This window comes from Scyliorhinus canicula, unplaced genomic scaffold (assembly GCF_902713615.1).
Source record: "Scyliorhinus canicula unplaced genomic scaffold, sScyCan1.1, whole genome shotgun sequence".
NCBI lineage: Eukaryota > Metazoa > Chordata > Chondrichthyes > Carcharhiniformes > Scyliorhinidae > Scyliorhinus > Scyliorhinus canicula.
This window is the reverse complement of record NW_024056028.1, coordinates 29794-46569: the sequence shown is the minus strand read 5'-3', so window position 1 is coordinate 46569 and position 16776 is coordinate 29794. Positions and strand designations below refer to the sequence as shown.

Sequence of the window (16776 nt, the reverse complement as noted above, 5' to 3'; positions counted from 1 at the left end):
GAGGTGCGGGGGGGCAATCGGGGAAAAAAAATCCCTTCCCACTCTCGGAGCAGTGAACGGTCTCCAGTGTGAGCACGTTGGTGAGTCAGCTGGTTCATTTTGCTTCGAAAGCTCTTCTCACAGTCAGAACACATAAAATGTCTTGTGTCAGAGTGAATATGTTGGTGTGAAGTGAGATGGGTTCGAGTTATAGAGTTTTACAGCACAAAACAAGGCCCTTTGTTCCATTGTGTCTGTGCCGGCTATCAAGCACCAATCTATTCTAATCTCAGTTTCAGGGATTATTAATATCAACTCAATCAAACTCCAGATGTCAGAATCAACATGGATCAGTCCTGGCTGTGATTAACATCAATAACAGCAGAGTCCTGGAGGCACTTGTGAATTCGCTGGTGTGTCTGAAGGGTGGATGACTGAATGAATCCCTTCCCACACAGGGAACAGATGAACGCTCCCTCCCTGGTGTGAATGCGCTGGTGTTTCAGCCGGAGGGAATGCTGAGTGAATCCCTTCCCACACATGGAGCAGGTGAACGGCCTCTCTCCAGTGTGACTGCGCTGGTGAATCAGCAGATCCATTTTGCCTTTGAAGCTCTTCTCACAGGCGGAACATTTAAATGGTCTCGTGTCAGAGTGAACACGTTGGTGTGAAGTGAGGTGGGCAGATTGAGTGAATCCATTTCCACACTCCAGGCAGGTGAATGGTCTCTCCCCAGTGTGAATGTGTTCATGTCCCATTGGGGTTGATAACTGAGTGAATCCCTTCCCACACTCAGAGCAGGGGTACGGCCTCTCCTCGGTGTGAACCCGCTTGTGTATCAGCAGATTTGCTTTTCTTTTAAAGCTCTTCTCACAGTCTGAACATTTAAAAGGTCAGGTGTCAGAGTGAACAACTTGGGAGTGTGGTGAGGTGGGTTAGTCGAGTGAACCTCTTCCCACACTCGTAGCAGGTGAATGGTCTTTCCCCATTGTGACTGCGCCAATGAATTTCCAGCACAGATGGGGATATGAATCCCTTCCCACAGTCCTCACATTTCCACGGTTTGTCCATGGTGCCAGTGTCTTTGTGACTCTCCTTTTAGAGTTATGGGGAGAGGACAGGGTAAGTACACCTGGGTGGGGTGCTCTTTTGTAGTGTTAGTGCTAACTTGATGGGCCTAATGGCCTACATCTGCACTGTAGGGATTCTATGATGCTGCAAAACCTGTTGAGTTCATCCAGCATAGGGCAGCACGGTAGCACAGTGGTTACCACTGTTGCTTCACAGCTCCAGAGTCCAAGGTTTGATTCCCGGTTTGGGTCACTGTCTGTGCGGAGTCTGCACGTTCTCCCCGTGTCTGCGTGGGTTTCCTCCGGGTGCCCCGGTTTCCTCCCACAGTCCTGAAAGACGTGTTGTCAGGTAATTTGGACATTCTCCCTCAGTGTACCCGAACAGGCGTCTGAGTGTGGCGACTAGGGGATTTTCACAGCAACTTCATTGCAGTGTTAATGTAAGCCTACTTGTGACAACAATAAAGATTATTATTATTTCCTGTTTTTACTCGATATTACACATTTTTTATCCACAAATTATGTTTATTGAACCACTATGCCATCAACTACCAGGACCAGGGGCAGCACAGTAGTTAGCATTGCTGCATCACGGCGCTGAGGTCCCAGGTTCATTCCCGGCCCTGGGTCATTGTCGGTGTGGAGTTTGCACATTCTCCCCGTGTTTGTGTGGGTTTTGAACCCACAACCCAAAGATGTGCGGGGTAGGTGGATTGGTCACACTCAATTTCCCCTTAATTGGAAAAAATGAATTGGATAAAGTTATTTTAAAAACTACAGGGAGCAGTGTGTTGATGTTTCAGCTATTCTGTAGGATTTTCTCTCTCACAGTCTGATCTGATGGGTCTGTATGGGGATATTTCCCTGGTACGGTCCATGTCGTTGGGTGTTTGTGTATTTTAGGGAGCAGGTAGAACTTCCTTAGTTCGACCTGTTGTCCCCTCAGATATTCCATCTGATTTTGGTTAATGTGTCTGGAGTCTGAGTTCTTCCAGTCTGTCTCCAATTCTCCTTCCTGTCTCGGGTATATGGGTCTAGGTAGCTTGGTGTTGTGATTCGTGTTGTTTAGTTGTCTGTCTTGTCTCCAGCAGGTATTGTTGTTTCTCAATAATGACTGTGTTCCTTTGGCGCTGAGGACCCGGGTTCGAATCCCGGTCCCGGGTCACTATCTGTGTAGAGTTTTCATATTCTCCCCGTGTCTGCATGGGTTTCACTCCCATGTCCCAAAGATGTGTCGGTTAAGTGGATTGGTCACGCTAAATTGGAACTCTAAATTTAAAAAAATAAAATAATGACTGTGCTGTTGTCCTTATCATCTGATCTGATGAACATATCCGTGTTGGATCCAAGCTCCCGGATTGTCTCTCTCTCTCTCCGGGTAAGATTCTGTTTGTCTCTTTTATTTCACTGTGACAGGGCAGAGACCTGATTGAAGGGATTCAAGCATTGGAGTTCTGGGAAAGATGGGCAAGGACTTAGGAGGTGGCAACATGTTCAAAGAGTTTGGAGAGGAGAGGGAGGTTGAAGATGGGGCAGTAATTTGTAAGGATGGCAGGGTCAAGGTTGGTTTTATTGAGGAGGGAGTGATGATGGCAGATTTGAAGGACAGAGGGACAATACCTGAGGAGAGAGAAATGTTGACAATATCCATGGACACAGGGTAGTTGGCTGATCAGTAGCTCAGTGGGAATAGGGTCGACAGAGCAGGAGCTGGGTCTCATGGACAAGATGAGCTCTGAGAGGGCATGAGGGGAGATGGGAGAGAAACTAGAGAAAGATGTGGGTTCAGGGCTCGGGCAAGGGTGAAATTTAGAGACAGTTTGGTCCGGTGGGTTTGTGGAAGGGAGGGAAGCAGCAGAGGCAGCTGATCGGATTTATTCAATCTCAGTCACAAAGAAGCTCCACAAGCTCCTCACACTTCTTGTTGGAGGTGAGGATGGAAGAGACAGGGGAGAGCGAGAGTACTTCAAAAGGAACTAACTTGTGTCAGAGTAATGAAAAAGTTTCAACACACTGCGTATTTCACACAGATCTAATTTATTTGACTTTTAGCCAGAATATTAGCCCCTGTAAATGGGCTGGAGTTTGTTATCAGCAGAAAGAGACCCAAATGAACATGGTTCAGTCCTGAATGTGAGGAACAGCAAAATCCAATCACTGTGGTTACTTGTGGCCTCGTTGGTGTCTCAGCAGGTGGGATAACTGAGTGAATCCCTTCCCACATTCTGAGCAGGTGAATGGTCTCTCCCCAGTATGAATACGATAGTGGTTCTGCAGGGTGGATGACTGAGTGAATCCCTTCCCACACTCGGAGCAGGTGAATGGTCTCGCCCCAGTGTGAATTAGCTGGTGTGTGGAGAGAGCGGATGACTGAGTGAATCCCTTCCCACACTGGGAGCAGGTAAACGGTCTCTCCCCGGTGTGAATTTGCTGATGTACAGTGAGGTGAAATGATCGTCTGAACCCAGTCCCGCAGTGAGAGAACCTAAACGGTCTCTTGTCAGTGTGAACACGTTGATGGCTCATGAGATTCCCAGAACTTTTATAGCACTTCCCGCAGTCTGGACATTGAAACGGTCTCTCATCAGTGTGAACTCGCTGGTGATTCAGCAGGCGGGCTGAAATAGTAAATCCCTTCCCACACTCTGAGCAGGTGAATGGCCTCTCCCCAGTGTGACTTCGCTGATGTACAGTGAGGTCAGATGATCGTCTGAACCCAGTCCCGCAGTGAGAGCACCTGAACGGTCTCTCGTCAGTGTGAACACGTTGATGGTGCATCAGTTCTGCAGAACTTTTATAGCACTTCCCGCAATCTGGACATTGAAACGGTCTCTCATCAGTGTGAACTCGCTGGTGACTCAGCAGGTGGGATGACTTAGTAAATCCCTTCCCACACTTGGAGCAGGTGAATGGTCTCTCCCCGGTGTGACTGCGTCGATGAGTTTCCAGCTTGGATGGGACAGTGAATCCCTTCCCACAGTCCGCACATTTCCATGGTTTCTCCTCGGTGTTACTGCATTTGTGGCTTGTGAGGCCTGAGGATTGAATGAATCCCCGTCCACACACACAACACGTGTACGGTTTCCCCGCACTGTGAACAATGCTTTCTCCTTCCATGTTCAGTGATATTCTGATGATGTTCAGGATATGATAAATTGAGGACTCTGCCAGATCCTGATGTGATGCTTGGTTTGCTTCGTACCAGCCTCCGCGAACAGGCGCCGGAATGTGGCGACTAGGGGCTTTTCACAGTAACTTCATTGAAGCCTACTCGCGACAATAAGCGATTTTCATTTTCATTCTCCAGACTTTGAAGCATCCCCTTCGACCACCCTATGAAATGGATTCAAAACAGAAAATAGGGAGTGAGAGAGAACCCACAGAAACACAAAGGCAGATTGTGAAACTGAGCTGAATGAATCTGGTCATTTGTGGGGCCGGCTCTGGGGAAAAAGTGACCATGAAAACTGCTGGATTGTCAGAAAAACCCAACTGGCCTCTTTTTGAGGAGAGAGAAAGAGGTGAAGAGGGATTTTATATATCTACAAGACATATTAAGAGAGTAGTTGGCAAAGCAAATTCGATCTTGAGCTTCATAAACCGTAATATTGATACTGAAACTATGCTTCTGATGGCACAGTGATTAGCACTGCTGCCTCACAGCGCCAGGGACCCGGGTTCAATTCCGTGGTGACTGTGTGGAGTTTTCACTTTCTCCCCGTGTCCGCGTGGGTTTCCATCTGGTGCTCAGGTTTTCTCCAACAGTCTAAAGAAGGGCACGTTCAGTGGATTGGCCTTGATAATTTGCCCCTTAGTGTCCAGGGATGTGCAGGTTCGGTGGGGCTATAGGGTTAGAGAGACATGGTAGGAGTGTGGGCCTAGGCATGGTGTCCTTTCAGAGAATAGGTGGAGACCAGATGGGCCGAATGGCCCCAATTGTGCACTCTAAGAATTCTATGGTTCTAATTCTAATCTATGAATCTTTATAAAGCTCTGGTCACCACTCTTCAGGAAGGATGTGAAGGTTCTTGGAGAAGGTGCAGAGGAGATTTACCAGAATGGTTCCAGCAAAGGAGGTTGAGGGGAGATTTGATTCAGGAACACAAGATTGTCAGATTTCGATCAGGTGGGCAAAGAAACTCTGTTTCCATTCACTGATCGTACAAGCAGCCGAGACACAGATTTAAAGTTTTGGGTAAAACCTGGATTGAACGATATAAGGTCCTGAGGGGTCTTGACAGGGTGGATGTGGAGAGGATGTTTTGTGCTGTACTGTTCTATGTTCTATATTCTACTTGTGGGAGCAAACCGCAGCACCTGGAGGAAACCCACGCAGACACAGGAAGAAAATGAAGACTCCGCACAGACAGTGACTCAAGCCGGGAATCGAACCCGGGTCCCTTGTGCTGTGAAGCAACAGTGCTAACCATTGTGCCGATTAGAGAGCTAGCATGGACTCAATGGACTGAATGCCCTTCTCTGGCCATAATGTTTTTTCTTTAACTTTTAAAAATAAGTTTAGAGTACCCAATTATTTTTTTCCAATTAAGGGGCAATTTGGCGTGGTCAATCCACCTATAGCCTGCACATCTTTGAGTTGTGGGGGTGAAACCCATGCAAACACGGGGAGAATGTCCAGACTCCACACGGACATGACCCAGAGCCGGGATCGAACCTGGGACCTCGGCGCTGTGAGGCAGCAATGCTACTCACTGCGTTACCGTGCTGACAGCTGACTCTGACATTTCTGTCTAATCTCGTCTTGTAATCTAACCCCGGGGGGGGGGGGGGGGGGGGGTTCAGATATCATTCAGGTAAATCTGTGCTGCACTCGCTCCAAGGCCATTTCATCCTTCCTCAGGCCTAACCATTGTTTGTGAATCTGGGGGCTTTTCCAGTCACACTGAGACCTGAAATCTTCCCTCACAGACAGAACAGACAAACCTTTTACCTTCCACACCCAGATGCTGCTGATATTCAGGTTCTGATGAACCGAGTGACTCTGTCAGATCGCGATGTGACATTTGGTTTGCGTTTCCCGTCTGTTAAACCTCCTCTTCCAGTATCCTGTAAATTTACAGAAACCACACTGTCAGTTCAGGATTGAAAGTCACAACATTCTCTCCTCACCAACTTTAATTAAATGTATTCCTGGAGGTTTGATCACATGACCTGCTCCCATCCTCCAGCCATTAATCGGTCAACACATCCATCCTTGTGACACACTGCCTTCCTCGGCCAATTGGGAAGCAAAAGGACTCATTACCTTACAGGACAGCGATTGACTGTCAGCCAAACAACCTTTATCCCATTTTCAATATTTTTATATCCACTGAAGAGAAATGTTCAAAAATCTTCTTTACTGTCCCAATGATTTTCCAGACACCCAGGTGTGAATCTCACCAAGGCAGAAGGTAAAATTTGAATTCATTGAAAGTTTACTGATGACCATGAAACCACTGTCAATTGTTGCAAAGACCCACCAGGTTCACTCCTGTCCTTCAGTGAAGGAAATCTTCTATCCTTACCTGGTCTGGCCTACATGTGACTCCAGATCCACAGTCAGCTGGTTGACCCTTAAAATGCTCCCTGAGATGCTCTCAGTTCAAGGGCAATTTGGGCTGGGCAGTGAATGCTGGCCCAGCCAGCGACACCCACATCCCATGAATGAACAGAAAAAAAAAATCTGCCATCCATACCTGGTCTGGCCGACACGGTTCCAAACCACAGCAATGTGGTTGACTCTTTAAATGTCCTCTGAAATGCCACTCGGTTTAAGGGAAATTAGGGATGGGCAATAAATGTTTGCCCAGCCAGTGACTCCCACAAATGAATAAAATAAAATCATGGAGACTCCAGTCAGTCAATCCGGGAGAGTTGGCATCCTGTCCAGACTCGCAGCACATAATAATAATAATCATGTATTGTCACAAGTAAGCTTCAATGAAGTTACTTTGCAAAGCCCCTAGTCACCACATTCCAGCACCTGTTCGGGACGGCTGGTACGGGAACTGAACCCGCGCTGCTGGCCCTGTTCGGCATTACAAGCCAGCTGTCTTAGCCCACTGTGCTAAACCAGCCCCTTCCCTGTGGCACCTTGTCCTCTGTAAAGATGGCAGCCGGTAACCCGGGCCTGTCACCGCTCAGCTCTCACTCTGTTCAGTGCTGTTTCAGAAAAAAAATTAAAAACCATTAACATTTTACTCAGGAGTTGAAGCCCCCACGGGGTATTTATGAAGCCTCCCGGCTCACTCTGCAGCTTCTATTGCTCCCCGGCCACCCACCGGCTCCAATCCCGAAAGTCGATCGATTGTTTCTTTCCTGCTCCTCGCACCGTCATCGACAACCTGAACGGCGCATGCTCCAGTCACAGACTGACTCTGCGCATGTATGAGAAGCTTTTGTCATATGGATAGAGCACATTCTCAACTGTGTTGGGTATGTTGGGTAATAAACCCGCCATTGAAATGGATATTTTTGATATAAATTATGTTTTGCAAACTGATTACGATTAGTAACATTGGGTCAAGGCAACACCCACATCCCAAGAACAAATAAAGGAAAGTTGGCAGTTCGAAAGGCAAATGCAATGTTCGCATTCATTTCAAGAGAGCTACAATACAAGATGAATGGGGATGAGAAATATATGAGCCATGATCGAATGGCAGAGCAAACTCAAACACTCGATGGGCTGAATGGCCTAATTCTGCTTCTCAATCTTTTTTTTTAAATGAGGGGATCTCATAGAAAGATTTGTAAAAAAAATTGTTGGAATCCATCCCAGACCTGGATACAGATCAATTGATTCTTGGAGGAGACTTCAATTGTGTTCTGGACCCTAAATGGACTGGTCCAAGCTGATTCAACCACAACAAAAACATGAAAAAGGAATGAAACCAGACGGACCACCCGGCATCGACCCAGGCATCAGAAACCACAATGGCAAACCCAACAAAAGATTTTTAGAAACTGTTCCCATCAGTAGATTGTAAAAGGATTATGGGACACAGATTTAAGATTGTGAACAAGATCTACAGGGGAGATAGGAGGTAGACATTTTAATGAGTGATAATGATATGGAACTCAATGCTTCCACACAAAGGTCAATAATCTCCAGGTAACTCGAACAGCGGTGTTAAAATTTGATCTGAGGATTGGTTGTGAGTTTCCTGTCTGCAAATCCCTTTCTAAGCTCCTGTGAAAGATGTTTACAAAGGCATCACTGTCAATCCAGAAATAAAATTCAAGAAATCCTGGTTTGAATTTGCTGTGTGTAAATCTTCCCCTACTAATCCCCTGCAAAAGGAGTTTCCAAAATTAATCACCGTCAGTCCAGGATAGAAATTCACAACATTCTCCCCTCCTGCTTATGAGTCCAGGGTGACCTCTCATACCTCCTCCCCCCCCCCCCCCCCCCCCCGCCACTGCACACTGATCCTCTTGTCATCAGCAGTCCCTCGATTTGAGGGTGACGTCTACTCAGGATTGTAAATTTCTATCTGGGTCTTCATGTGACGGAACAGAGCCACAGAGCTTTGGACACATGGGGCAGGATGTCCAATGAGACAGTTAGATCCGGAGAGCAGGATTGGCTTCCTTTTCTTTCCATCTCTGCCACCGCTTTGCATCATCAATAAGACATTGGGACTCAAAGACTAATCCAGTTTGATGGACAAGTTGTCTCCATTCTGAACAATGGGGAACAAGCTCCTCCCACTCATTGAAACATCGCCCCGACAAAGATGAGAAACGCGCATGCGCCCTGATACACATACAATAAAGATGGCGGCCGTGAACCCGAACTGAAATGAGGAGCTGCAGCTCCGCTCGGTACAAACGGGGTCCCGTAAACTCTTTTCCGAGGATTGCAGCTTACAACAGCTTCACACAACATTCCCGCCCACCCCCGCGATCTCTCGCTGCCTCCATATTGTTAAACGCCTGTTACCAATTTCGTATCTCAACAACACGCTCGTCTCCTTCGCCATTACCCACACTGCGCATGCTTCAGTCACAGCGGACCCCGCCCCTCATTCACTTCGATTGGTTGGAGGACCAGCCGCTCCCGGCCGGACCTCCAGTCCCGCCCCTTATCTTCCTATTGGCCGAGAGCTGCCGTCACTCACCCGGGCATTGTGACGGTGACAGATGGTGAGAGCAGCCACAGGCTCAGGCTGACTGGCTGATTGTCCAATAATAACAGTGAGAGTCTCAGTGGGACAATCAGACAATAATAGTGGAGATGGGGCCCAGAGGAGAAACAGCAAAGGATTCAATCACTTTGAGAGTAAAAAAGACAGTGTCTCTTCCCATAATCAGAGTCAGGCTGCAGTGTGTGAGTGAACACATCTTTGGATCCAGTGGAGAATCATAGAATCCCCACAGTTCTGAAGGAGGCCATTTGGCCCAGTGAATCTACACTGACCCTCTGCAAGATCACCCTCCCTTGGCCAAACCCCTACCCTAACCCGTAACCCCACGCAGGAATAATTTAGCACAGCTTTGGACTGTGGAAGGAAATCTTCGCAGCCACGGGAAGAATGTGTGAACTCCACATAGACACTGACCCAAGGTCGGAATCGAACCCAGGTACCTGGTCCTTATGGCAACAGTGCTAACTACCGAGCCACCCCCGTAACTCTGTCATGATTAGACAATAACCTACCTGTTATTCCAATTCTGGTGTATGTTCCTCTGTCACTATTATTATTGTAAGAAGTCTTACAACACCAGGTTAAAGTCCAACAGGTTTGTTTCAAACACGGAGCCGTGCTCCGAAAGCTCGTGTTTGAAACAAACCTGTTGGACTTTAACCTGGTGTTGTAAGACTTCTTACTGTGCTCACCCCAGTCCAACGCCGGCATCTCCACATCATGACTATTATTATTAGACAATAATAGGAGGGCACGATGCAAGGTAAATAGAACAAAGGAAACAAACTTAGGGACAAAGCAAAAGGGCCACTCCAGTTTGAGGCACTGCCCGAACATTTCCTTTGTTTCCTTTGTTCAATTTTGTTGGTGGACCTCAAAAGAGTGGCCAATCCACCTAGCCTGCACATCTTTGGGTTGTGGGGGTGAGACCCACGGAGGCACGGGAGAATGTGCAAAGCCACATGGCAGTGACCCGGGGCCGGGATCAAACCTGGGTCCTCAGCACCATGAGGCAGCAGTGCTAATCACTGCCACCGTGCCGCCCTTTGTCATAATGTTTCCATTCCTATTTTATCACACCTCCCAGTGACACTTATTGTAACACAGAACTTCAAAATATTATTGCTATCTTGCATCTTGCCCTCATGTTAGTGTCTAATTATAAGAGTAACAGAGTAACACACACCAGAATTGGAATATCAGATAGGTTATTGTCTAATAATAACAGTAACAGTAACACACACCAGAATTGGAATAACAGGCAGGTTATTGTCTAATAATAACAGTAACAAAGTAACACACACCAGAATTGGGATAACAGGCAGGTTACGGGGGTGGTTCGGTAGTTAGCACTGTTGCCTCAAGAACCAGGTACCTGGGTTCGATTCCGACCTTGAACATAGAACAGTACAGCACAGAACAGGCCCTTTGGCCCTCGATGTTGTGCCGAGCTTTGTCCGAAACCAAGATCAAGCTTTCCCACTCCTTGTAATTGTGGTGTGCTCCATGTGCCCATTCAATGGGGCTGGTTTAGCTCACTCAGCTAAATCGTTGGCTTTTAAAGCAGGCCGGCAGCACAGCCTGTACCACCCTCCCCGGACAGGCGCTGGAATGTGGCGAGTAGGGGCTTTTCACAGTAACTTTATTGAAGCCTACTCATGACAATAAGCGATTTTCATTTCATTTCGATAACCGCTTGAAAGTTCCTAAAGTGTCTGACTTCACTATCACAACAAGCAGTCCATTCCACACCCTAACCATTCTCTGAGTAAAGAACCTACGTCGGACATCCCTCCTATATCTCCCACCCTGTATCTTATAGTTATGCCCCCTTGTAACAGCTACATCTACCCGAGGAAATAGTCTCTGAATGTCCACTCTATCTATCCCCCTCATCATCTTCTAAACCTCAATTAACTCATCTCTCATCCTCCTCTGCTCCAAAGAGAAAAGCCCTAGCTCCCTCAACCTTTCCTCAGAAGACCTACCCTCCAAACCAGGCAGCATCCTGGTAAATCTCCTTTTCACCCTTTCCAATGCTTCCACAGCCTTCCAAGAGTGAGGTGTCCAGAACTGCACACAATACTCCAAATGTGGTCTCACCAGGGTCATGTACTGTTGCAGCATGACCTGGTCATTTATTACAAGACAACAGGCCTTCTTCACGGCTCTATCCACGTGAGTGGCAATCTTCAGAGATCTGTGGACATGAACCCCAAGGTCACTCTGTTCCTCCACATTCATCAGAACCCTGCCGTTGACCCTGTAATCTGCAGTGCGGTAGCATTGTGGTTAGGACAATTGCTTTGCAGCTCTAGGGTCCCAGGTTCAATACCTCGGGACTAAAGAACACAAATTTAAGACCGAGCTTAACCAAAAAATGACTTATGTTAAGTTCGAAATAATTTCTACATCTCATAGTTTTATATGTTGAAACATCTGTTTTTTAAAGAAACAGCTGTTGACTTGTAATAAGTGACGTGGACTCTCAGCCTCACCATTCGAATCTGCAGCAACACAGTGACGTTGTACATCACACACGTCCGTTGATTGCCAGCTGTTTCTGTAGTGTGGTGGTTATCACATTCCCCTAACACGCAAAAGGTCCCCAGCCCGAAACCGGCAGAAACATCTCGTACTTCTAGTTTAGTCTGCTGCTGAATATTACCTCAATCTCGTAACTGGTCTTCATCGGCGAGGAATAACAGAAGCCAAGCACCGCTATGGGCCAGTGACGCTATGGGCTAGTGACGCTATGGGCCAGTGACGCAATGGATAACGTGTCTGACTACGAATCAGGAGATTCCAGGTTCGACTCCTGGCTTTCTCGCAGCTCCTAGTTTCGCCGTCCCCTTTAGTTCAGTGGGTTGGACAGCTGGTTCATGATGCAGAGCAAAGTATTAGAATTAGAACAGTACAGCACAACCCTCGATGTTGTGCCGAGCAATGATCACCCCACTCAAGCCCACATATACGTATGGCCAACAACCCCCATTAACCTTATTTTTTTAGGACACTATGGGCAATTTACCATGGCCAATCCACCTAACCCGCACATCTTTGGACTGTGGGAGGAAACCGGAGCACCCGGAGGAAACCCACGCACACACGGGGAGGATGTGCAGACTCCACACAGACAGTGACCCAGCCGGGAATCGAACCTGGGACCCTGGAGCTGTGAAGCATTTATGCTAACTACCATGCTACCGTGCTGCCCTTAAATCAGCTGTCGTTATTTATGAAAGCCCTGTCTTCTCAATTTAACTTCCACTTCAAGCAAAACATATAAGTTCAGCAAAGTTCAATATCTGATACTTTGATAAGTTGAGACATCGGTTTTAAAGAAACGGCTGTCTTCTTGTAATAAGTGACATAGCCTCTCAGCGGAACCATTAGACGCTGCAGCAACACAGTGAGGTTAAACATTGCACAGGTCCACTGATTGCGGAACTCCCAGCGATTTCTGTAGTGTAGTGGTTAGCACATTCCCCGAACACGCGAAAGGTCCCATGGTGGATACCGGGTAGACACATCAACTGCTTCTCATGTTGAGTGAGGAAAGTTTGCACAATGCACTTGTGTTCCCCCATCTCGTGAAGCACAGATTTCAAACCGAGCCGAAGCTAAATATAACTTATATTAAGTTCGACATCTCATTGTTTTATATGTTGAGACATCTGTTTTTTTGAAAGAAAAAGCTGTTGTCTTGTAATAAGTGACCAGGTCTCTCAGCCTCACCATTAGAATTTGCCGTGCGGTGAGGTTGTAGATTTCGCGCATCCATTGATAGCCAGCGGTTTCTGTAGTGTAGTGGTTATCACATTCGCTTCACACGCCGGTTCGAAACCGGGCAGAAACATCAAACATTTAGCAATTCCTGGAGGAACGTTTGCACAAAATACGTCTGATCCTTAATATTGCCGGAGTCTCGGATGTTGGAGGAAAATTAGATTTCGTCTCACATGAGCCACTAAAATTGATTCTACATTAAGTCACAAGTACTGAATTTTCCACAGGCAATGAAAAGAAAAGGATCTTACTATTTTGGCTCAGTTCGGATATCAGCAGCAAGTTCATCCACAACAGAATTTCATCGATTTCCAAATGCAGATGAACGTATTTAATCCCCATCCCAAACATAAATGAACGACAAATGCAACTTACTGCGGATGCTTCAATCGGAAACAAGAACACTGGAAAATCTCAGCAGGTCTGATAGGTTCTGGGGAGCGAGACGATGGCTGATGTTTCCAGTCAAGTTGACTCTTTGTCAAAGGTGGAGAACGGGAAATAGGGTCAGATTCAGACTATTGTGGCTGGGGCGGGGGTGGCGGGCCCTATTGGGCCTCGATAGAGTGTCAGCAATAGATGGAAAATGACGAAAATGTCTGGGACAGAAAGAAAAAGGGAATGTAAATGAGGCTAATCAAGGCTAAGAAAGGTGCTGATGGCGCATTAAGAGGCCAGAATGTGTTAAGGGCAGAACAAAGGTAAGCAGTGCGTCAGAGAACAATTACAAACAGGGATCAGATTGCTGAAGTAGGATGGTATGTGCTGGGGGGGGGGGGGGGGGGGGGGCAATGCTGAGGGTAAAACATATCAATGGAAGGAATGAAAATAAGGTGATGGAAATAAACAGGTGGTGGAGGGGGAAGTGAGAGTTCACAGTGTGAAATTGTTGAACTGATAAAATAAAACGGACAGAGAGTTGCCTGAATCCACCAGAATTAGTCAATAGAGATGTGAATGCCCACACATCGACAAGCTTTGCCAAAATTTCTCGATTTTCTCGGGAACGCCTTGGTTCCCTGCAGTGTGAGCTCAGCTTCAAAGCAAACCCAATGTGAATGAATCCCGCCGTCTGCGCCGCAAAGAAATGAAGAAAGCATGTTGCTTGACCAACGGAAAACGTCATCAAAGGGCTCGTCCGGGATTTGAACCCGGGACCTCTCGCAAATTCCGACAACCAAAGCGAGAATCATACCCCTAGACCAACGAGCCCCACGAAAGGAACCGAAGCATACTGTCATTGCCATCGAAAATCAATCTAACTTATGGGGCGAAAGGGGAAATTACTGCAACAACTCAGGAAGTCAGGCGGCATTCATCGACAGTACAACAAAACTCGTCTTTCACCATCATCTTTTGTCACCACACGAGGTCAGTTCAGTTCATAAGAAGGTCATCCAGAAGTCTGGTAACGGCGGGGAAGAAACGGTTTTTGAATCCAGCTTGTGTACCTGCTGCTGCGGCTGCATTTACTTGTGTTACTTCCTGTAACCGCTACATCACATCGTTAAGTATTATTTTCAACATTTCTTTCTCAACATCGTTCATTTACAAAAAGGTACAAATGCTCCAAACACTTCTTTTCATTCTGTCTAGAATGTATTTAATGTGAATGGAATGGAACAGAACTTTCCCAATGCAGCACTATTACTTGCGGCTTTATACTTATTTCAATATTTTCAAATTACAACAATCTGCAGGTTTATCTCCCAATCTGTACCCAGTTCCATTCACCGTGTCACACTCCGACAGTGATTTTGTACCAGACTCCCTCTAGTTGCTGTCTCTCAGTCCGCAGCACTACACCGCGCTGTCAGACAGCAACAGTTCCCGGATGTTGAAATTACCCTCACTCTTCGAACTGTCCAAAGATGCAGAAAATCGACTCCCCACGCCCACTGCTCTGGAAAATATCTCCGTAATTAGGAATGTAGATCAAGAATATGGGGGCTTCGTCCCGGTCCTGACGGTAAAATTGCAAATAATATGTATCAGCTGTGGTCGAATAGCTGAAATCAATAGTTATCGATTATCCTTCAAACTTTGTCGCTGTAACCGGTTCCTGTGAAACCGAATCTGCACCGATAACACCTGCAAAAAATAGAAATCCGAGCTTAAACTTTGTATTACTTTGTTAGAAATCATGCAATCATGGAATTGTATATACTGTATTACAGTTAAGTGTGGATCACAATGTAAGTATCGCGAGCTGTCTGGAAATTGTGCCCCTTGGGAACTTACCAGTTAAGTGAGTTGCAGCTGTAAAATGTAAAAGGTAACACAACATGTTCAGAGATGGTAGTGGATTTGAACTCAGTGAGTTGCAGCTGAATTGTTGCAGTCCAGAGTTCAGAAGATGTGAGTAATATCCGGCCTCACTACCGATTGGTTCATTCCCGACAGAGCCAGCAGGAGACACCCAATCAGCTCAAAGCTCCTGTGTCCTACATTTCATCCAATTAGATCCGTTTCTTTGTTACGTCAGAGCGAGGAGCCCGGAACCACTGCACCTGTTTTCAGAACAATGAACTGAACACAAGAACATCAGATGATGAGGAGCAGGATCTGCGGTGGACGATTTGCCCCTTCACATGGGGGTGCTCTGCAATTGTACAGATCATAGTTGTTCGACCTGGAATCTACTTTCCTGCACCACCTTCATGTCCCTTATTTCCCCGCATATCCCCAAATCCAACATATGTCTCGAAACAACTAAACGACGAACAAATGTCGCTCTCTGACACAGAGAGGGCGTGAAAGCGAATGTTAGTCCTGATACTGAGCGTATCTTTGAGACAGGGCACAGATGGATGCTATTTAGTGTTGTCATGACGATGGCATTTGGAGAGCTGCTCGCAAAGCACAGAAACTATTATAAAACGGGATTTAGCAGACAATGATACACGCTCAGCACTACAGAAATAAATGATTAGGGCTAGCTGCTCTTTATAACATTGCTTTGTTTACATAAATAGTTCACAATCCAGGTAAAATATCTAATTTAGTGAATCGAGGTGAGAGTGCCTTGCCGGTTATTGTACGGGTTGAGAGTCCCTCTGTAACAGTGTGGGTCGCAGAGCACAGAGATACACGGCAGAGTCAGAGACACGGACCCCGGTGATATTTAAAGGAACCGTTTTCTTATCCTGGTCTAAATCAGCAGAAAACCGGTCAGGGAGATCTGAAGACCTTTCTCCCTTCCCCGCGCTATATTTCTTCAGTAGATATCTCGGAGCTTCCCCTGGATACTGGATATACCAGAGAAGTGTCTTGCCAGTATATTTTGCTTTGTAACTGCAGTTCAATATTGCTGTCTGTCCTTCCTGAACCGGTAATTCAGGCGGCTCCTGGGAAACCGAATCTTGGCCACTGGTTCCTGTAACAAGATATAGAATGTGTCAGAAATCTGTGAGTAAATATAACCCATGAAACACACACTGAGGATTTGAGTTCAGACTCACCCGGCAGCAAGACCGTTATTATCAGTAAAGCACACAGGGAGCACATGGTTCCTGATTGGACAGTAAACAGCGACACTGTTTCAAATATGATGTTGCTTCTAGTCTCATATCAAAGTGCAAACCCAGACCAGTGGCAAAGAGTAAACGCAGATCAATTCTTGGGAAACTGAGGGGCGTTTGTCAGTACTACGATTGGCTGGTCTCTCAGCTCTGACGTCAGCTGAGCGTTTATTAGGGCAGGTTCTCTCCAATCACATTCCACCCCTGGTTGTGTGTTTGTCTTTCTCGCTCCCTTCCTCACATTGCCGTCATTCTGTCTCTTTC

General features: G+C 46.6%; 1 non-coding gene and 1 gene segment (V, D, J or C); both read right to left on the bottom strand.

Annotated features, from left to right (window-relative positions):
- Positions 1 to 14121: 14121 nt before the first annotated feature.
- On the bottom strand, positions 14122 to 14203 carry trnap-ugg. The gene is given in 2 exon segments: positions 14122 to 14157; positions 14168 to 14203. It is a non-coding gene; the product is annotated as a tRNA-Pro (tRNA).
- A 1820-nt stretch (positions 14204 to 16023) lies between these two features.
- Positions 16024 to 16498, bottom strand: LOC119961688. The segment is given in 2 exon segments: positions 16024 to 16367; positions 16453 to 16498. Coding segments are annotated over 2 exon segments (390 nt in total).
- Between the last annotated feature and the right edge of the window lie 278 nt (positions 16499 to 16776).